At 34.4% G+C, this 23,850-nt stretch overlaps 2 protein-coding genes across 5 annotated transcripts in view; one reads left to right on the top strand and one right to left on the bottom strand.

Annotated features, from left to right (window-relative positions):
- The first annotated feature begins 1,048 nt into the window (after nt 1-1,048).
- Nucleotides 1,049-23,850, top strand: part of LOC138333120 (uncharacterized) — a 29,799-nt gene continuing 6,997 nt past the window's right edge. The window contains exons 1-18 of one of the 4 annotated variants that reach the window (XM_069281256.1): nt 1,049-1,196; nt 4,960-5,038; nt 6,755-6,819; nt 7,309-7,355; nt 7,678-8,473; nt 9,443-9,516; nt 9,820-9,906; nt 10,382-10,504; nt 10,928-11,050; nt 11,497-11,571; nt 11,903-12,036; nt 12,429-12,515; nt 12,623-12,712; nt 14,013-14,141; nt 14,754-14,958; nt 15,870-16,007; nt 20,315-20,400; nt 21,956-22,029. In XM_069281256.1, the coding sequence (XP_069137357.1) occupies nt 5,030-5,038; nt 6,755-6,819; nt 7,309-7,355; nt 7,678-8,473; nt 9,443-9,516; nt 9,820-9,906; nt 10,382-10,504; nt 10,928-11,050; nt 11,497-11,571; nt 11,903-12,036; nt 12,429-12,515; nt 12,623-12,712; nt 14,013-14,141; nt 14,754-14,958; nt 15,870-16,007; nt 20,315-20,400; nt 21,956-22,029 (2,342 nt within the window). In that variant the 5' untranslated portion in view covers nt 1,049-1,196; nt 4,960-5,029. Of the gene's footprint in view, nt 1,197-2,118; nt 2,315-4,959; nt 5,039-6,754; nt 6,820-7,308; nt 7,356-7,677; nt 8,474-9,442; nt 9,517-9,819; nt 9,907-10,381; nt 10,505-10,927; nt 11,051-11,496; nt 11,572-11,902; nt 12,037-12,428; nt 12,516-12,622; nt 12,713-14,012; nt 14,142-14,753; nt 14,959-15,869; nt 16,008-20,314; nt 20,401-21,955; nt 22,030-23,850 lie in introns of those variants that run through there. The other 3 variants (XM_069281257.1, XM_069281258.1, XM_069281259.1) reach the window with 3 other exon arrangements.
- Nucleotides 22,119-23,822, bottom strand: LOC138333126 (uncharacterized). Its single transcript, XM_069281267.1, has 3 exons — nt 23,678-23,822; nt 23,287-23,399; nt 22,119-23,114 (listed from the first exon to the last, which is right to left on the bottom strand). The coding sequence occupies exons 1-3, from the start codon at nt 23,763-23,765 to the stop codon at nt 22,767-22,769; spliced, it is 549 nt and encodes a 182-aa protein (XP_069137368.1). The 5' UTR covers nt 23,766-23,822; the 3' UTR covers nt 22,119-22,766.

The raw sequence follows: 23,850 nt of genomic DNA, 5'->3' as shown, positions 1-23,850 counted from the left end.
GCACCATTGTTCTATGTATCTAAGTCATTTTGTAATATTAAAACGCAGAGAGATGTTAACAAATGCTGTATCATAACCATGTTCGTACAGTCGTTTAAACGGATAAACATTAACGAAATATGAGAAGGCAGGTCGACATCCGATTGCAATGATCGTTAGGTTAAAGTTCAGCACGTGCGTGAAGCAAATGTTTGAGGTCAAAAGTGATATCGATTGTCCAATTGGACCGCACATATTAATGTTTATTTGCATATGACGTTTCACAACTGCTGGGTTATCACACCAATATCAGCGTGCAGGCTATCTTGTCTTGAGTAAGACAGAGATATCGGAAGTACAGAAATATTTGGTCCGATGGGGTAGGATAATATGATCTTTCCCAACCTTAAGGGTAGGACAGGGGAATCTCAAGGGAATCCAAGGCTAACCGAGGCTTAAACTGTCGTGAATCTCCTCCGAGAATCTAAATTGTTTTGAAATATTAGAAGTCAAAGACATAATATTGTATCAAAACCATCTAAATACTGTTTTTATATCAACGCAATTGTGAAAGCATGTGGACTTCCGATTACGATGATCATTAGATCAAAGTTCAGCACACGGGTGAAGCACGAACTTGGGGTCAAAAGTAATACGGAGTGTCTAATTGGACTGCACATTTAAATATTTATTTGCATATTACGGTTTACATTTTCCAGTTTATCACGCGAATATGTTCTACGCGTGCAGGCTGTGTTATTGGGACCTCAACGGCATGGACTGACTGATATCTCCTACTTTTATAACTTATCATTATTTTCCAATGAACGATGAATATTAACTAGAATGATAAATATTTAGCCTTATCATTTTGATAGAATAAACACAAACTTAGCCCTCGATGCGTTGCTTGTTTTTAAGCCATTGCTGAACTTATCTGAAACCTCGCACTACACAGCTTACACTGCAAGCCGCCACATTTATGAGAAATCACCCACGTGACTTAGTTGACTTAGTTTGTTTGTACCTGAAATATTTATACGCATTAAGTAAATATTTGAAGGGCTGATCCACATTGCACATTTATAGGAACACTAAACAAACGTTTCCTGTAGATAGTTTGATAAGTACACTCGAGATCTGAAACGTCACTTATAGTTGTCATCTTTAGATATAGCAGACATGGTGTCACCATGGTGTCGACATTTTACCAAAAGGTAGGTACTATTTGATATGGGGTCATTTGCTGAATAATACATGCCTTTCTTTTTATAATTCATATCCTATTCAGTTTTTTTTCTATCAATAACATGTACTATACAAATGATAATTATATTCAATGACCATGCCTACTATTGACACATTCTCACGTGTGTAATTAATTTTGTTCATTTACACTGTTATATTCGCATATATACAATGTAACTTTCACATTTTAGAGATTTGTAATATAAATATATATTCCTCCAAACACTTTCAATCACACGTAACATTCTCATTAAAGTAAAACTTCATTAACTCCATTGTAAAACTTTCAGAAAATTCTTTGAACTCGAAGTTTAATGTGGACTTAGGACCCGTTTAACATATTGGTAAATGTCGTCATTTAATCATGTTTTGTGAACTTCTTAAACTTAAAGTAAACGTCGTGTTTAAGGGATGAATACAACTGCACGAAAATAGTTTTATTTCAGTAATCATCCGTTTTTGTCTAAGATATCTTTAGATTATTTCCATAAATCTTAACGATCACATTTTTTTTATATCATCTATACAAATAACCACTTGAGAAATGCTCCACTATACCAAATTAACTTCCCGATCGAAGGATAACACGTCTGTGTCTTCATAATTTCACGGAAGATTTTCTTGATTCATGTGATGATGTTAAACTTTCCAATCTAGATATCCCTGTCAATCTTCCTGTCTTTGATCTTTTCCTGTTGTTAAAGACAACACAGATTAAGTTAAAAAATTAACTGAAAAATCAATAAATCTTGCATAATACACTGACATATAATGTATATAACACGCAAAACAAAACGTATTTGTATACACATCCAAATGATTGCTACATTTCTACTATGTTACATACTATGTACTGACAACTACATATAGTTACTTCCCACACACACACAAACATTATACACAGGCATAGTGAACCGATCAAGCGTTTGATGTTGACCGGTGTCCGACAGAAGTTACACACATGTGTCCATCTTTGCGATAACCCTTAGCTTGTTGATGTTATGATATTTGTGTTAACTGCACTATTGTCCGTTTGAGATGCTCTAGATGTCTAAATTGTGAGAGAGATAATGCTCTAATATTTAAGGTAAGTTCATTGTTCGTTTTTCAATTTAAACATTATTTGATTCGTGTCTCGTCTTCAGATAAACTACGTTACATTTTATTATTCACTATGTAAATTTTCATGTACCAGCACATATTCCGAGAGAAACTATGCGTGAAGTATATGAAACACTTATAGCAACTCATGATCATCGCTTTTAAATTCGCCCACTATGAAATGAAGTGCCGTGTAATTGAGTGACCGGTTCAGCCCTCTCTATGATCTATGAACTGCTACAAACGTGTATGAAAGTCGGAAGTAACATACTTAGTTAACGCGGACACCTTAAATATATATTTCCCCTTTATTAAACAATTATCTTTTTTTAACTAAAAATACATGTAGATACATTGAGAAATTATTTTATTATACTAATGAAATATACACTTGATGTGAAGTTGGCTATAATATGGCTATGATGTATTATATATTCTTTCATACCTTCGGGTGTAATACTGGCTGGTCCAGGGCAATACACTCATGCCGCCTGATGCTGTATTGCATGGTTACCCATGCAATAAAGCCTCGTGACGTCACGCCGTCAACAAAATTTCTATTTCCTCGGTAAAATTTTAATATTTTTTTCACAAACTTGACTGGTTTTACTATAAAAAATGAAAAACAACGGAATTTTTGTTGAAAATATCACGTAAAATTGACTTTCAGCCGTGGATTTCTTCGAATTTATTTCAAAATGGCGGGATATTATAGTTGTACGATTGCAATAAAACGTCGAAGTATGAAAGAAAATTACTCTTTCATAAGTGGATATGAAGGATATTCTACCCTCGGGATCACAAAATGTTGCAAAACCCTCGGCAAGTGTAGCATTATCATCAGAAGATTAGAAATTTTACAATATAATTGGGGGTCTATCGGCGGTCATGTTAGTCTATACAGCATGTGGCTTATCGTGGTGTTAGTTAAATGTACAGTGTATTAATACTATTACAGAATTATTGATGTCGAATGTTTGTGTATTACTTTATGAACAGCGATCGTATCTGCTAGCCTTGGGTGTGGTCTGTTGTGTCATATCTTTATCAAACTGGTCAAGAGTAATTTTGAATAACATGGGGTCTGCCGTGTCCCATCTTATGTGAATGGTCAAGAGTACCTTAATAACATTGTAAATAACAACATATGTATGTATCATTCAACATGAATTATACAACCAGTATTTAGCTGTATATAAGGCTGTTGGTACTATGTAAGGCCAGTCGATTCCTAAGACTCCAATAAACGTACCATTCACTCAATCTGCGTTGGAGTTCTACATCTACACTACATCTACATCTACAAACACTACCAGAATCTACGACTTACGACTTACGTTCCACGAACTACACAAAGATACTCATCATCATACAAGCCTCGGGTTTTACTACATTTTGTGACCCTCGGGTAGAATATCCCTATCCCTCATATCCACATATGAAAGAGTCTTATAATATTATAGCTTTTCGTTACATTATATCATTTCAACATTCTAATTTTCTTCTCTTCCAAAAACCTTTTATGCACAGTTAAAACGCATGTGTAAATGTATAAGACACAAAAATATCATGTTTGAATAAATAAAACAAGGCGGGGCACGACAATGGAATTTCCTGTGTTAAACCGAAAGGGAAAGTGATAGATTCCCTGTGGAATATTGAATGATAATGAGAATATGTATTTCAATGAGATTTTTTTTTATTTCCATAGGTTATCCCTATAACGGATGCTTTTATTCCCATGCAGTCAATCTCAACATTCATACGATGAAAATTTGAGAGTTAATGCATGGTAAATACGAGGATATCAGTGGAATATTTTTTTAATTATGTTTCGTGACGTAGGTTGTGACGTCACCGTTCACTTTTGTCAGCTGATTACCTGTCCGTTTCAATAATTGCATTTACACAATCATGTATTGCACAAGCAAATATTCTCGAATATGAAAGAAAATAATCGCAAATAATCTTAAATTTACCGGAAGTATGAGGTAAAAGCTCTAAGAAATGACTGTGTATGGTTTGAGTCCTTTTTGGTCACCCAATCCGTCAAATTGGTTATTTAGTGATTCAATTATTTAATATTAAATATCGAATACATCTTTGAATGAATAGGTATGATAGTTATGTATCATTTGCATCTGTAGTTGCTATAATAACCATCTTAAATATGCAAAACCTACGAACATGTGGAAATTTATTCGATTTTTGACATATTTTGCTACGGTTTTCATCTAGAAACCATAGAACACATCCATGAACAAACTATATATATATTTCTATATTTCTATATGTATCTGAGGTACCTACATATTCTGAATAAATGTTAAGTTTGTTCAAGATTGTGGTCTATTGTTTCAGAGACAAAAACTATTAAAGCATAGACAAAACATTACAAAATTTTCAAATACATTTAATTTATTCATTTTTCGGATGGTTACCATGACAACTTTAAGATGCAAATTTAGAAAACGTTTTATTACAATTACATCAGGGATGTTATAAGCAATTCAAATGCAACAATTTTATTTATCAATAATCAGTTTAAAAAAATCGAGAGATTTTTGGGCCAAAAGGGCCCAAACCGAACGTAGTCCTCTATTAAATGTATTAGTTCTTTTTATGTTTTAGATTTAACTTCGATATTGTTATGCTTGGATTGCCTGAGAAATGACTCTATTCTCCACACCACAAAGGTAACATGGAAGAGGTAAGGTGATTTCAGCTTAATATTTTCAGCTATATATTATTTATGTTGAAGCAAGTAAATGCATGGTTAAAGATGTGATGACAAGGCTACTGTAAAAGACAATATTTTGGAGAGGGTGGTCGTTCGCGCAGTCAGCCTTTAAATACTTGGCGATGTGCTAATACCATGTGGCGTTTGGCATCTTAAAGGAAAAGTAAAATCACGTTGTTAATATGCTGGCGGGTAGCGCAGACATACATAAAGTTTAACTTGAATAGAACTGAATGTTATTCAAATATAACACAAAGGAGTGTAGTTTGTTTTGTAAAGAGAGTATACTTCGAGGTTTGCATTTAACAATATTTAGATATATTCAAGTAATACAAAATCGCAATATAATACAGTGAAATTTCAAATTCCTTGAGGGACTCTTTTCCTACGTAACTTCGCCACTGTATCAGGAAATCAGGGTAGCTTTGATAAAAGAAGATGATTAGAAGGGCTTCCAAATCATAAGATTTAAAAATCAATAGGTTAGGGTCCTCTCTCTCCTCCTTTTCTTGATAAGTTACGCTCTGATTGCTGCTGGACGGTGCTAGGCTAGGAGTCGTCTCCAAAATTACAATATATGTATATAGGACAGACGACTCTTCTCGCTCTTTACTATTTCGATCTACATACTTTTACCCTTCCTACTCCATTTCCTGTCTTTTTCCGTACCCATAAAAAAGGTTTTGGCGAACGCCTACGTTAAAATTCTTAAAATAAAAATTTATGCTGTGACAGCCCATTGTGCTTGTATCTATCTACTTCCTCCATTGAGATCGGACTGAGATAAAACTTCCACTAGTAATTGCTGTCTCATATCACCAAAGGAAACGATATTTCCGTAATAGAACTTGATGTCGACAGTTTAGCGTTTCTGTACTCTAAATTAATCTGTATGTCAGTTTAACCCAAGACAAAATATAAATACATAAATACGCATCAAACATGAACGAGTAATTATAATATGTTATATATTTATCTCAAACTAATGCAATGCCAATTTTGTATGTCATCAGTTTAATTATTCGAATTATTACTAATTAAGATAATTTTTTCTGCAGTGTTATTTTTTTAGTAGAAAGTGAATGAGTTTGTCGAGTAGCTATACAGTATGTGTCAGATGGTTTTGTACCCATCCGCTTTCAGAGTTACGAGTACACCCGACTGTAGTGTGTCTGTTATTGTATTAGTAGTTTGATAAATCGCTATCTATGGGCCATAAATGTGAGGCTATCAATGTATTGATTTCTTTCCCCGATTCCACTTCGTCTATGATTATCCGTAATGTAGAAAGATGTTACTAATAAATTGAAATCGACATTTTGAAAAACATGATGAAATCTTGATTGATGCGTTGAGCATGCAATGGTTTTTTTTCTTCTTTTTGTTTTACGCTACCATATAACCAGTTATTTTTCGCGAGGATGATATTTTCGCGATTTCGTTGGACATTACTATGATCGTGAAAATTTGATTCGGGAAATATTTAGAAATGGTAGAATCATATATAACCATTTAGTCAAATCGCAAAGCTGCTAAAATTACGTTTTTGTAGTTGTTGATTAAAATTACGCCTCGCATAATAACCGGATACGCTGCAGCTTAAGAATCGTTCATCCCGGCATTTTCGTGTGTATACATATATATTTTTATTTGATTATTATATATTTTGTAACTTTAAATCTGTAGATAAATATTATCAAGAAAAGGATTAGCAGCATCAAGGTTGATGTGCCACGAATTCTACAAGAATGGTAAGTTGGGAAAAGTTTAGAACATACATATCAGGTAGCCTTATTATGAATGTTTGATTGAGACAAAAGTACAAACATTGGTTAAATCCTCGTGGATGTGCCAACTAGATATGTTAATAATTGATAGACATGAATTATGATTACACTGCTATGATAGTATATATTTAGTATACACATGTACAAGCCGCAATGTCAACAATATTGTCAATATTTAGGAATTCCCGCACGTAAATTTCTGCATAGGAAAGCATTACAGAAATAAAGAAAAATCGTAAGAAATAAAAAGGTAATAAACTTATTTTAACTTCTGTAATGTTTTCCTATTGATACCTTTAAGTTAAAGAAACCCTTAATGTTGAGAAATATTGAAATTTGGCCCAGAATCACTGAAACATTTTCTTAGGGAATTATTTGCGTAGAGATAAATTGAAGTAGATATCTTGCAATAATGTATTTAATAAAATAGGTCGTAATAACATATTTTTGTAGTGAATCATGGGAACGCACAGGTCAAGAACGAAGTCGTCGAATACAAGGTTTTTTATTTTCATTCGTACATGTCATTGTTTTAGAAACATTATACAATTATTGACTTTTGTAGGTTAATACGAGGAATTGTTAACCTGAGAAAGAGGATATTCCTGATAGTTTAAAAATCATATAAAATATCAAAATTGATTCAATACATTGCTTTAGATCATAGGAATTATTATTTAAGTTACATGTGCCATAATATTGCCATAAATTTAATTAATGCTTTATACTCAAACGTATTTACAAATAATGTACCGAAGGTATAGTTGTAAAATTAAGATTGTTAAATTTTTTAGATCTTATCAATTGTTTTTGTTCTTCAAGATTTGGAGATCTCAATTCAACGACTAACACATCGTCTGGATAAAGGAGACAATGACTTTCAGACGTTAGAGTGTATGGTCCATGACCTTGGTGCTAAGCTAGAACGAGCGTATCATTTAAGTGTGGGACGACTCCGGGCTAAACATCTGGGTGTTGAAGACAATGACAAAGCGCCGTCCAACATTCAAAACAATACTTCTAGTTTGGATAGCACTATAAAAGAACACGAAAACAAAGCAAGGACAACATATGCTTTTCAGAATAATGTACACGCCCAACAATCAAGCAACAACAACACAGAAAATCATAGTCATCGACAATTAATGATATGTTCTGATGATTTGGATACCAGTATTGTAGAATTAGCAGAAGCATCAAACAGTCATGACCATGGATCTGCTAACAACAGCAGGGAACTTAAAGGTGGGAATATAGAACGTTTACACATCACAGAAGAAAAACCTTTATATGACAAACAGTACAGACGAACACTTACTACAGTTGCTGACGACAACAGACTCAGTTATCGTAGAAAACTGAATGTAAACAGACACAGGATAGGTACCATACAAAAGGATAACATGCAATTAGAGAATAACATTGTCAGCACCGATAACATCTCCAATAATGAAAGTGTTGAAGATGAGGTATTTATAGATCTAACTAGGACCTTGGGCAATGGTGACGAAGTCGCAAACGATGTTCTGGCCAGTGACAATGTTACAATTAATGACACCGAGATACCCCGCCAAAGTCTTGAAACAAACGGACAAGTGGTAAAAATAGAGACTACCAGGTAATATTTCAAGTAAATACTTTTGAAATGTTTTTTTTTACTCGGGAATCAAAACACGATTAGTCTATACCTTACTTGAGTTCAGTCACATGCATCATGGCATCACATTGTATATATTTTCCGTTTTGTGTGCTTTTGATACCCATAATGACATAGCTTTTACGGTATGAGATTTTAAATCATACCTCAATATGAAGGAGACCTGTCTAGAACGGACATACTTATCAACCCCATTGGGTACAATATACTTTATCATTAACCTTTATATAAAGGATATATGTCTATAAAGGACAGAATTAGCAACTTGGTGCAATATATTATGTCATTGACCAGCTTTACATATAGAAAGAATACCTGTCTATAAAGGATATACCTTAAAATCTCGATTATAAGTCTGATTTGAAAATAGGTCGTACTTGAAAGTAAGCCTTGGATTCCTTCTTAATTATCTAAAACTTTTAAAACCTTATTTTAATATATGCATAGATACATGCATATATATGAATAAATGCATAATTTTTTTTATTATTTATCATTAATAATGTACTTTTTAATATATTATTTTAGTTTGAATAATCAGTTTTAAACACCGATGAAGTGTTTCGAAAGCAAGCCTTACAGGATAAATGACTTCAAAAATAAGACCGACTTGAAAATAGACCGGTCCTGAAAATAAGCCTGGGATTTCCTACCAAAAAGAATATAAGTCGCGTCTTATTATCGAGATTTTAGGGTACTCATAATCCCATTTACTGTAATATAATATACCATTCTACCCTCTATATTAAGAATACCTGTCTATAGAGGACAGATTCGACAACCCCATTTGGTGCAATATACATATGTGCTACATCATTGACCTCTGTATAACAAACACCTGTCTATAAAGGCAATTTTGCTATCTCTATTTGGCGTCCTTTATAGACAGGTTTGTCTGTTTAACAGTTTCTTTTCACGACATTGTTTCAGGTCTTCGACAGAGAAAGCACAGGGAAGTGAAATTACCGAAGAAAAATTATGTTTACAACAGGACAAACCACAATGTATGTACATGTGCGTTTATGTTCAATGTGTTACACATGTATTATTGATCTTTTTAATAATTATTTTTTGAAACCAACAATCGTCTATCAATGTTTGTTCTGTAAACTACAACAACAATTTGTTATTCATAGTTTCAACAGCATAACACGTGTATATGCAATAAACTTATTTTTGTTCAAATTATGAAATAGGGAAATACTAAAAGTTTGAAAAAACACGGGATGTCCTAACAAAATTAGATAAGCCGCTTATTATCGAGAGTTTGGGGTACCATACATGAATTACATATATCTTTATTTCAGCAATGGTCAGGAATTCTAAGGATAGCGTTGAATGGAATACCTTAATAAAGAAATTAACGGACAGAGTCAAAACAGAAATACTGAAAGGTAATCTATCACATTAAAGTGACTTTTGTCTGCTAGTTTTAATCTGTCAGAGCCACTTCATATCTGAGATTAAGAATCTCTAAAATCTCGAAGTGAGGTTTGTTAAGTCGTTTTATGTTCCTGTTAGCTAAAGTTGAACATGAAATCTCGAAGTGAGGTTTGTTAAGTCGTTTTATGTTCCTGTTAGCTATAGTTGAACATGCTTTAGTCCATCCCAACCGTTACTAAGTAAAGATAATACAGATTTACTATGAAAAGGATACCCTTAATTATGTAAGTGTTCTCGCAAATCCTATATTAAGAATATTTGTCACCTTTTTGTCCTTCTGAATTTTGCTGAATATTTTCCGCATTGCTTGATTTAAGTCACGGCAAATTACCTTGCATCAATGCTTTCGGTCATTTGACCACTTTCTTAGGAACTAACACTGACCACTCAAAATGAATAAAATATCTTACCGTATTTACCTCCTAGGGGAAGCTGAAAAACGTAGTCGGTGGGAAGGCCTAGACACCGTTTTGTGTTTAGACACCTCAGCTAGTATGGAAGGCGCTGCATTTGAGGAAATGATTTCAGTTGCACTTAGGTTTGTTGATGGTAAGTGTGTATCAGTGAATTTATAGCTGAATGAAATACCCGACATATGATTTATGAAAATAGTTATGTTTTTCCTCCGATAGGAAACTTGGGTATGTGTATGGTTTTGTCGTGCCGGTCTGTCATTCAGCGTATTATCTTGTTCGAGTACAAACTCTTTTACTTGTACAGGTCAGAAGGGTCCACCGTGTGCAATGGTGCAATATACCGAAATTAGGTCACTGCGATCCATGTCTTTATCGTTGACCTCCATTTAAATAAATGTCTATTGTCTACACTGTATCTACATTGCACTGTGACATCAGTTTTACCTTCAACATTGTGGCATTTGCATGTATGTTACATATTGGATCCATCTAGGCTAATATTCGTCGAATTGACTATACGAGGCACAAACTCATTTTCATGCGTTATGTTATCAAGGTATTCAAATTGCCTCTAGACGCCTTGAAATGAAGGAGAATATCGGCGTATCAACATTTGGAAAGAACTCAAGCGTATTGCTTCATCTCACAAATGAATATGACAAGGTGAAAGAAGTGCTAAGTAAGTTTCAGAAAAGATACAATAACTCTTGAAAATTGCTGTATTTATCTTTTTAAAGCATTTATTTTATAACCACGTGTGAGTGTGACTTTGAGAATGGTCTTGCGCAACTGGTGTGACTTCCTGTTTCTGGTTTACGCTACATATATGGATGATTTATATAATTGATACTACTGAGACATTTTTTTCTCTCTTATTATTGCTGCGGTAGCGACTAGTGGCAGTGCATGAACTTCTAGATGTTTATCGTACGTTACTGCCATTTAAAATCAAATTACATTTAACTGACAATTATAGTAGGATAATGCCAACAAGCCAACGGAAAAATGTAATAAATCACACTAGAAAAAAATCGTAAAACGATTATTTTTTTTTTTTGTAAAAATGAAAAATAGTATTACTTGGCATACCATTACATACGCCTTGACACCACATGATATTTACAGTGTCACTAAAGCCGGAAGGACCAAGTCCAATGCTGACAGGAATATACATGGCCTTGGCGGCATGTAAAGGAAATGGTGAGATTAAAACATACAGATTTAAACGTTTGACATATTCATATATTAATCATAAGGAAATAACTATTAAACTATATATCATTTGGTACGTCAAAGATTTTACAAAAAAATTAAACATTTGCTTCTTTCATATTTATATGTATCCTTTAATGGTACAAATATGTTGGCCAAATGCATCTCACTGGTTTATATTTCAATGGGACTTATTCACGTACCATGCGATACCTGATAACGTTTGTGTCGGACTATTGTTTCTATTGGGGAGCGTGGTACACAATTTTGTCCCATTATTTTGATCGCATAAACCAGTTAGAAATTTATGACAAAACAGCTGGATCTGCCACCTTAAATGGACTTCATATTTGTGGAAGGATCATACTGATTTCGGACGGCAAAGGAACACCGGACCAATGGCGATTAAGTGAGGATATAGTCGACAATAACGATCCAAAGACAAAATATCTGGTATGTTTGGCCTATGCGAGACATTTCTCAAGATAACATCCCTCTTTTCGACATGTTTGGATTTGAAAACCAACAGCTAGTCATTCAACAGGACATTTTCGTTTGCTGTGTAAAATCCATTCCTTCCCCGATTCCTATGAAAAAAACCATTCACATTAAACATACATTGCTTTACAATGTAACAAAGCATAGTAAAATGTACACTTTGTATAGCAATAGAGACAATTACAATATTATAAGTGTATTTTACAGTGGCTGGAAGCAGACATGAAATGCTCCCAGCCACCTTAGTATTTCCAGAAGATAAGTTTAAAATAATAAAACAATTAATATGATATTTCAAAATTTTTTTTGTTCACAAACCGCTGTCGGTATTTTTTTTCATTTTTCAGGTAAATTCCAATATTGTCACAGCGGGGAAAATGGCGCAGTCCTCTGGGAATGCGGTTTATGTAGTTCCGGTTGGGGATTACTTAGAAGTGAGTGACTATATTATTCGGTTCTTTGCAGAAATTATTCGTTTGACGATAGAACTATAATGTATTGCATCGAATACGATATCTAATTGCTTTCTTGATTACCACAGGGGCCTCTTGAAAGAGTCGCAAGGCTATCTGGTGGTGAAGTAATTCGGAGTCACGAGCTCAGCCGACTGATTCAATACAATGAATTACTTGTGAGTAAATGAAAGTCTAATTACAAAGATCTGATTTATTTCTTTAGTATGAGTACTAACAGGTGTGTGTAATATTTAAATGTTATTTCATGTAAGTGCTGCATTTTTCGTGATAACATACATTCTGTATTGTCCGGGGATACATCAGTTGGTATGTATATCTTCCGTTGATGTAAAATGTTGCGGAAATAAGTCTATCTATATTTAACATTATGTATCGAATTATTACGATTTGTTTTGATATCGATATCAATATTTTTACCATTATAATAATAACTTATGCGATAACATTACATAATTTTGTAATTGTCATTACACGGCGAATGTCACTGATAGTGAAATAAGTTAATGTCATTGTAATAAGAAGATATCATCCGGGGACAAGCATTGCTTCTGAATACTTGTTTGACATTCACCAGTATGTTGCTCAATTGATACGCTATGATATGAATTTGAATTAGATATACGTTATTTTCATAAATACATGAAAGTGTTGTAATTATACGATATCAAAACCATTTAACCGTTCGTCATTTTATTTCAAAGCGGTAAAAGAATGTAAGTAGAGAACATTGTTCATCACAAAACTACGCACGAACTATTTAATGCGGGCTCTCACATCCTACACGGACGTGAGAGTGTGCATCAAATAGTCCGCGCGTAGTTTTGTTAAGTGGTTTATAATAGTCGTCGATGTAAGGATACATTGAATCATGTGATCAAAATGAGTTCGGTTACAGTTTATACCACGTAAAAAAACACCTGAAAGCTATTCATTGCAATATTTTGAATGGTAGTTTACACCATACGCCATACGAGACAGTTCAACATTATTTGCGATGAAACTGGAGCGTTAATGGTTAATATCGATGCTTAACGACGTTCCCGTGATAAAATCGGATTGAAAATTTAATTTTTTAGTGTATTCCATGGGACTTGCAGGTATATATAAGCCCTCGTGTAAAAATGGTTTGGTTGGTCGACACTCGGAAAGCTTCTTGATTTACACTCGCAATGATGTATCCCTATATACCTGATAGATCCTTGTAATATACTAATTCAGCTATTGTGGTGAAGAAACAAATTGTTGTCGTTTCTCCTTATGACTTTTAATCGTTTAAGATTAAGATAGGTCAGAGTTTATAACATCGATGTTTTAAAGTTCGCAAGGTGTTCAATATGAGCTTATCCTAATATCCACTCTAAATACTATTCTGCTTGTAAGTTGTCCTTTATCGAAAAGTTTGTGGGTACGTCTATTCTAACTTGTCGTTATTTCCACGCATTCTCCCTACAACAGTACGCAGCGGGAGAGTACACTTTTGAAGGTTTGACTAATGGGCAACATAACAACATGGAGGCGTTCTTAAGATACTCGCTCGGAATAACGGCAACAGCTCAGAGAGAACAAAACTTTGACCAGAAAAGGGTAATGGTTTGTCATTTGAAGTAAGAAATAAAATCTTAAAAAAGTTATATTATAGTTAATTTAGTTAATCATATTGATGTCCTTTGCATATTTATCGATACATCATAAAATTTGGAAGACCACTGTTCCAGGAAAATCACGTGACGTTACAAATGATAATGTCATAAAATGCCTGTTACATTACACATCGCTCTATCAGTATGATTCAATTTTGCTTGTAACGAGCATTTTGATTAGCTCAAAATGTACTTGTCAGCCTATAAAGAAATAAATGGCGTCGCCGTTTGTAACGTCGCTAATGATTGGCAGATATAACGGCGAAAACAGTTGATAGAAAAAAGAGTCCCAAATTTTGAATAGATGATCCGTAGTAAACTAAATTATAAGGATTAATTTGAATATTTTTTTTATGTCATGGGGATATAACAGAACAATTTCTCATCATAAACCAAATTCAACCATTCAGATTTTTGTGTTATATCTCCATAAATTACTAAACATATTAAGGTTAATCCTTAAATAATGTCGTTATGTCAAGTAACCAAGTAACAATCAACATTTTCAATCATCATGTGGAAGTTGTTACTATAAAATTGTGTTTTGTTTATATAGATGGACGTACTTACTCTAGCATTGAAGCTAAGTGATCGTATGCAAAAAATGATAACCTATAAAAGCGAGGGTGGAGCTGTGATTATAGATTATGAAGAAGTTAACTCGTATATGCCATATCTGGGATCACGGGTGCGGCTAAACCACAATTTGAAACAAAGTACGCATATGAAAACTGGAACAGTTGTCAACCACTACTCTGACAGTAAGTGTGAAATATGTATCCTGATAGGAGTACTGTATAGTTTTTGAATTTCGCGGGTGAAAATTTCGCGATTTACTGTTTGGAACTTGTTCGCGGAGATATATTTTCGCGAATTATTTTTGTAGTATTGGAAAGCGTCATTCATACTACAGGATATAATCTGTATGATATATATGAACCATGATTTTGATAAATTTTGCGAAGTGTAAACTTGGAAAATGTGAAATTGGATTGATCCGCGAATTTAGCGAAATTAAAACCCTCAATAATGCCAAATCAGGAAATCGCGAAGTAATTTAAGCTTAGCTACACATTGTATGTTATAAAGAACATCCTATTTTTTCTAGGTCTTAGGTGAAAGGGTATATACCGCCATTGTTTACGTCTTTATTTATTTAATATGAAAGTAGAAATTATATTTATTACTGTGTGAAAGTTTTATGAATTTCAGTTCAGAAAAAAAATCATTGAAAAAATGAAGAAGTTGGTCACAGTGACATAGTTAGACTGGGTGACGGGAATAAACTAGGTCATACGCAATGAATAGCATTGTCTGTCAACTATGCGTCTCCTGGTATTTCCACAATTACAAAAGGCTTTTGTGATATTGAAAAATTCCTAGTTAATGTATGATATCTCCTGATAAAATTATGATTTTTTGAACGACGGAAATATTTTGGTACACGCTGTTTTTGTTTTTTTTTTTTCTCTCTCTTTTTCTTCTTTGGATATTACATAGTAACCATGCGGGAAAGTATCCATTGTGAGCGAAATTTACGTCGTTTTCTCTGAAAAGTATGACGTATTGCTCCTAAACATATGACGTTACACTCAATACCTATCCGCAAGGACAGATAACTCCGTAATATCCAAATACAGAATAACTTGCCTTCATATTTTATTTGTTCTAGGGAAGGTTGAAGTACAGTGGGATTGCGGCTGCAATGGTTATCATCGCTATGTGTTAGGGATACATGACGTCATCGTGATTGATGAAGAAAGAGAGTTACCGCAGGGTTTTTGTGCTATCGGGTGTAAGGTTAAAAGAGGTAGGTGTCCCTTAGAACTTTTAAGCTATCAATTTTTACATTTTTTCTCTACAAAATACAACATATATATAACATTCAACAAATGCAACAAGACAAATTATATAACTTTTCTAAACAGAAATGTTCAATTTACAAACAATTCTCAATGTTTTGAGTTCTGTTTTGTGTGAATTTGATTACTGATATCGCGGAAATGTTCTTATCAACATATAATTTAATAGATAATACAATATTAGAGAGGTTAAGATTTCATACGTGTACGTGTACATGTAGAGGGAATTCCCCAACTTTTCACGTGAAATACGTCATCACTTCCTGCTGATTGCTACACGTACACGTAGCCATCAACTTGTACGGCGGGATCTACACGTAATTACAAACTTGTAGCGTTTCTCGCAATATTAAAGACATTTTTCTATGAAATGAAGATTAAATATGATTTTTTAAATATTGCGGCTGATACATTTTAAGATAATTTTTGAGATTGACTGTTGTTTTAGTAGATGCGTAGGGGTTTAAAAGGTTATCCGCCCACAGTTACAATGTAACCTACCGTAGGCCTACTGTACAGTAATGAATACATAAATTGTACTACAGTTCTGTGGACTGTTTATATTCAGTATGTTTATTGTTCAGGAAAAATTTTTTTAGAACCATGCTATATTTTTCATACGTTAGATTTTTTTCTGTAATGGTGTTCATTGAACACTGTGATTCTTAACTGCAGTTCTTGCTCAGAATGAACGACTCAGGAATGTAAAGCCTAGGCCTACTCCGAGCGCGTGATTTAGAAAATATAACAATAAACCAATATAATACCTGGGTATGGACAAAAAGTACATTTTGTATGTGTCTGTATCAATGTCAAACGATGAGTTTTGATTTTGATACAGTCAAAGCTGTCTATAATCGGTTAAAGGGACACAGCAACTTGTCCTTTATAGACAGGTGCCCTTTCTACAGAGGCCAATTAAATAGCTATTTACACCAGTTTGGGTTTATGAGTCCTTTATAGACAAGGGATCTTGACATGGAGATGCTCTTTATAGCAAGTTTCAAGCAAAAGGTCTTAGCGTTTGAGGAAACCGGAGTACCCAGAGAAAACCCAGCTGATCGTGTAGGTACATGTAAGCCCTGACCTTTTCACGTCCGTGTCATCAGGGATCGAACCGCGGCCGACTAGGTGAAAGGCGAGTGGTTTAACCACTACACCTCACGATCACCCATATATAGATTATCATGCGTTCTATTAGACCCAAAAGACTATAAACTTCATCAAAGAATGTAAGACTTAATAATGTAAGTGATCATTCCCGAAATTCCATTCCACACAGATCCGGACAGCAGACATTTTCTTGTTGAAAAGTATGGAAAGTCATAGCTCCCTAAAAATTGCCTGCCTTATATTATTAATGTCCATTATATGATACAAAATCATCATTATATGATACGATGTTGCCAATATATGATACGAATTCACCATTATGTGATGTGATATCATCATTATATGATGCGAAATTAGCGTTGTATGATACGATATCATCATTATATGACGGGATTTCGTCATTCTGATACACTGACATTATATGGCGGGATTTCATCATTATATGATACCATTTCACCATTATATGCTAGCAAATTTTGCTAATGAGAAGCGTTATATAATGGTGAATTCGTATCATGTAATGGTGAATTCGTATCATGTAATTACAACTCGTAGCATATAATAATAAGCCATATCATATAATGACAATATCGTATCATATAATGATAAGTCATATCATATAATGACAATACAGTATCATATTATGATAAAGTCGTATCATATAATGATGATTTTGTATCATATAATGATGATTTTGTATCATATAATGATGAAATCGTATCATATAATGATGAAATAGTATCATATAATGATGGAATAGTATCATATAATGATAAGTCATGATCATATCATATAATGACAATATCGTATCATATAATGATAAGTCATATCATATAATGACAATATCGTCAAATAGTATCATATAATGATAAGTCATGATCATATCATATAATGACAATATCGTATCATATAATGATAAGTCATATCATATAATGACAATATCGTATCATATTATGATAAAGTCGTATCATATAATGATGAAATAGTATCATATAATGGACATAATACAAGGCAGCTATGGCTTTCCATAGAAAAGCATTTGGTTTGCTGACAAGATACCACTTCTATATGGCGTGATTATGTGTGGTATTAGAGGGTAAGCTGGGTCCCAATAAACCACAAAGGTGTTACCTTGACAGGTGGTCATGTGTCGACGCATTTGCATTTCCACGTTGCTTTCCCTAAATAACGCAGCATCGTGACCCCGCCCATTGGTCCAAACAAATAAGCTACCATACCGTTTGGGGTAACGATGCTTTTGAAATTTCAAAGAGTAAACTCTCTTATGGCCATTGAAGACTAGCTTTTGTTACTTCTGTGGTCTACAAATTGGCCGTACCGTTCCGTCAATAAACCCCCAACAGTTATGTAAAGGTCCATTCCGGCGCTGTATTGATGCTGCAAACAGTTCTAGATTCTGAATGGATAGCCAAGGTCTGTTAAAATTTTCCAATAAATGTCCATGGACGTTATAAACATAGTCAAGAACCTCATTAAATATGTAAGATAGTTCAGCAGCTGACCTTCCAAAAAGTGGCCGAAGATCTTCAAGACGACACGGATATGAAAGACGTCTTAGAAGGATGCAAAAGCCTTCAAGACCGGTACACACTGTACCATTACTGCATGTTATTTTCATTGGAATGTTTAAGGCTTGGCATATGATGTAAAGATCGTTCTTTCAAAATCTAAAAAAAAAAATCACATTGCTTGTCTGTGAGGTCTTCGAGACTAAATTTCGGCATGCTCACATCTTCTGCTTTTCGAATCGTTGATAGAAGTAGTAGCTCGTCATCTTCAGTGATAGCAGCTAGAGAACAAATGTCTTGTGACATCGAAAGCAACGTCCTAGTGAAGAGCGATTAGAGTGACTTCCCCTGCAATGTCATTCAATGGGTTTAGTCAGAGGTATTCCGATACGTTTTAATATTCAAATTTTCCGCGAAAACAAACGTATCGGAATATCTCTGATCTCTTCACTAGGACGTTGCTTTCGATGTCACAAGTCAGAAAGCGCCGGTAATTTTGGATTAAAATATTGCGTTTGACTATATAGACATCGTTTATATGCTTTTGCATGGTTTGTGTGTGATTATGGATTATCGGAGGACTGATGCGTGATTATGACTCTAGGAAAAAAGGTATACTATTGTGAAAAAACTAACTTGAATCGAGGTGGGGGTAAAAAATCCAATATGGCGACTGTCGTCCCTTTCTCTGTTTTATAGTAAATATCCCGATTTTTTAATAATTTTTCAAATCTCGTATTTTTTGAAAAAAATCACATGACTGTCATATATACTCATCAGTCCATCCTCAAAATACAAAAGAATGTATGACAAGATCCGTTTTCATTGAGTTGGCCCCTGTGCTTATTTATTATGTTTTCTGAGAGGGGATATAGTGAACAGATCGGGGTTCGAACCTGATACTTCCGAACACTAGCCGGATGCTTTACCGATTGAGCTATCTAGTTACCTATCATCGACCCAGTCCAATTCCGCTACAATCCTCCTTCTTTTCTTGTTTATCGTCCTTTAGAGCTACAATATTGCAGCTAGCTGAGAACATGCAAATCGGTGTTCTAGCCCGGGACCGCCGAACATCAAGAGGATACTTTTAAGATTTGGCACCCTTGTCGTCGATGAAGGTGCAAGTCTGACAACGAACACTTCACATAATATTATAAAAATGAATATGCATGTGTCGACCATCATTATTTTAAACACTTTATGATCATATCTAGCTTTTCTAAGCTATGAGTTAATGTTTCTCGCTTGTCTCTGTCTACCAACTTGGCTTTTGATCGACATTTGTTGAAATGGATTAGATAATACATGCTGTGATGGGTTGGTGTAGTTGTTAAACCACTCGCCTTTCACCTAGCTGGTCGGTGTTCGAACCTTGGCATGGATATGAAAAGGTACATGTAAGGAGTCGCCTGTCCATTAACGTGGAGTTTCTTCGGCTAATCCGGTTTCGTACAACTCTAAGACATCTCGCGCTTATATCTGGGCCATCAAAAGTGATTAGTGTAAGTTATATAACTCGCAATCGATGTAATATACAAAATAGTTTATATGTTTCAATCGATAAGATTTTGACTTTTTATTATGAACTTGAATTATTATGTTCTTTGTAGGCAGCCACTGGATGTATGGAGACGATGACGGGGGTGTTGGATCAGTAGGTGTTATTTTCCTGACTGATGATAAAGGATATGTAGGGGTGAGTGAATTATTACAACAATTACCGAAAATCACAAAAGCAAACTTTCACCAAGAACAACTAAGCATAAAAACATTATGTAGTCCAATTGGTTTCATTTGTCGGTAGTTTATTATGAAAAAATGACAAAAGCCAAATTTCAACGAGAACAACTAAGCATAAAACATTACGTAGTCAATTTTTATTTTCCGGTAGTTTATTATGACAAAATGACAAAAGTGAGGCTTATTCTGTTACATAAGCAAAACATTACATAAATGTATTGTTTTACATTTCTTATGAAACATATAAACATACAATGTAAAATAATGCATTATGAAGTATTTTAATTGAAACCGTCGATATTCGTAAAGCAATGCCATTCATCAGGTATAATATGTACGCTGTAACCATACCCGAGCAAATATCAAACAAGTTAAACACATGCAATACATAACCACCGAGGAGTTGATGATATTGGTTTTTAGACAGGAACAAGCACATAACACGGTAACCACACTACTGTAAAAGCGATTTAAGAAGTTCTAGACAAACGTTGCGTTACTCAAGTAGCAAGGGTCAGAGTTAGGTAAACAACACGTCCTATCATAATGTGTTGTCGCGGACAGAAAAGTGAGTTAGAACATTTCGCAAACATTTTGTAAATTTTGTCCGCTTGATTAAAAAAAAGTCGGACCACGATGAAACTTCACATGGGTATAAGGATGCGTACGTATGTCTGCAAAATTATGTTTACTATTGAGTGAAAATGCCAAATATTATGGCTTCTGATTGTTCAAAATTTAGATATTTTTGATTGCGATGAAAATTATGATTAATGAATAATTTGGAATGCTGGCCACAATTGTACCAGTTTCGAAAACGTTCATGGCAATGAAATACAGGTTTCTGACTGGCTGAGATTTAGATTCAATGAAATCTGGTATGTATGAGTGTTTTTGAGATAACGAATGTTAATGCATAGACGTTTGGGAGCGTTTGTAATGGTCATTAATTACAATTGTCACTTGTTAACAGTTATGTTCATTAAGGCAATTCAAAAGTATATTCATATAGAGAGGCACAAGTTTCATGCATTTTAGGAATCCTAGAACAGTGTCGAAAGAAAAGGCTTTGAACTTGCGCTCTTGAGTTGGAAGGTTATTGTAAGAATCCCAGGCACTTTGTGTTCTAATATTAGAATGACAAATACCTTAGAGACTTTGACAGTATACTCAAAATGTGGAGAAGTGTTTCTAAAATGTCAGATACATTTAAATATTTATAAGAGCAGTCCGAAGTTGTAATTACTTAAATCTTGAACCAAATTTGTTTCATATTTGTACCACACATTGTTGTATATTTTCATTGAAAATTCCGTTTAGGAAAGCGCTTCGCCAAAGACAATAATGCAATATAAAAAATTATAATACGAAGCAAAAGGCATGGGTTGTACATTTTGCTAACGATATAGATGTGTATGTTAATAGAATGGAATATATGGAAGATAAAAGGGAAAGAAATTGTATTCGTTATATGCTGTAATTTTACTTCTATTTCTTGCTACATGTAACAGGTGAGGTGGCCTAATAACAAGAATTTGAAGACGTACCGGTATGGAGCAGTAGGACGGTTTGAGGTGGAACGAATGTAAGAAACATATGTGGCTATATGTTCACCGGAATGTCGACAGACATTGCCATGATCACGAAATATTGAGAAATATTTAGATAATATTTTTCCTGACAGTTAGATTGCGGAAATATTAAAGCAATACATTTAATTGTCTCGTTTTAATTAAAAATCGCGATAATTCTCACTCGTGTAAACAACCAGCTATAGGCACTTAGTTCTGATCATCTATTGGTGTGCATAAAATATATAGAGGTTACACAACGAGCAGCTATTGGATATTGAATTTATTTCACTCGAGTGAATTATTTTTTTAAAAGTTACAAAAGACACGAGCTTTAGCGAGTGTCTTTTGTAACTTTTAAAAAATAATTCACGAGAGGGAAATTAATTCAATATCCAATAGTTGCGAGTGGTGTGACCTGTTTCTACCACAATGTTTTTCGTGACAATAGGCCCACGTTTTTTTACTAGAGTTCCGTATGCAAATTAGGCGTAGTGATATAACCTGTATGATACAGAAACTAATTAATATGCAAAACATTCAATTTCGTAATTATTTTTTATTACTTTAATAATTGATAGTACACAAATATTTCTATAAAATAATGATAATTAAATGTATTTGATATCCGAAACCCAGTCATTTCGTTCTCTTTAAATCATATTGACCGGGGACTATATGCGCGCAAATTTAACAGTTGTGTGGCCTCGGCATGTGACGTAATTTTCCCGCGCGGAATGTTCAACCCACTCTAGTCCGTGTCACTGTCGGAGTAAAGCACCCTTGGCCTTTGGCGTTTCCTACAAGTACACACGGACTTGTTTTTGATGTTTATTGTGAAAGATCCACCATTTATGGGTCCCGAAAACAATGACGGGAGCGTGTTTGGTAATGGTGGTCTGTTTGATACGTTTTGAAGTTGAACATCACCGTTTGATGACACTAGTGATGATGGCCGGGGGCCGGATGATGGATTGTTTGCTGGCTGACCGATCTGCTCTGAGTGCGCGTTCGACAATGTTCTTGAGATCGTCCTATGTTGGTTTGAGTTTATTGTCGAATAATTGTTAATACTCTGGATGTTCTTGTGTCCGGAAATCTGAAAGGATAAAAAAAATGCAAAAATATGCAAGTGATTCGTAAAAAAGTTACAGTAGCCCTACTGTACCGAAATATTTGTGATGGGATGTATTTTCTTAAATAAAGGTAAGTCTGCATTAAAAACACACATTTTGTTATTATTTAACATACAAGAATATATTTATTAATACCTGCATAATCTGATTGGGAGGCAACCCGTTATCATTCAACTTCTGTACAAGATACTTTCTTGCGCTATGGTTCGTGAGGCGCTTTCCATTTCCCCCTGTTTTGCTCGTCAAGCCTAAAACATTTTTATTGCAAATATTGAACAATCCTGTATCACGGGTCATAATTCAGTAATCATATAGTATTAAAGTGCAAATAACCAGGACAATCGACCTTGACCTGTTGTGTGAAATTTTGAAATGCAACATGACATCGTGTACTGTTTCAGTACACACTGTAATACATTGTATAGCCTGTGTACAATCTGAAAGGGGCGGGGCTTAGTTTTTGTTATTTTGTTGACAGCAGCTGTTTATTATAATGGAAGTTTAGGATGAATTCATAAAATAGTACCTGCATTTTCTGCCATTGTAGTCATGAATCTTCCCAGTTTATTTACGCCGACAGGCTGGCACTTAAACCACCTGCTAGATTTGTCCATATTTGTATTAGTGGCGATATAATAGGGGGCATCATCATGGCAGTATGTTGGCGGACGGCGAGAATGGTAGACCTTATAAGTGGCG

This window comes from Argopecten irradians, chromosome 10 (assembly GCF_041381155.1).
Source record: "Argopecten irradians isolate NY chromosome 10, Ai_NY, whole genome shotgun sequence".
Lineage (NCBI taxonomy): Eukaryota > Metazoa > Mollusca > Bivalvia > Pectinida > Pectinidae > Argopecten > Argopecten irradians.
The sequence above is the reverse complement of the archived record's forward strand: the minus strand, read 5'-3'. Positions and strand labels throughout refer to the sequence as shown.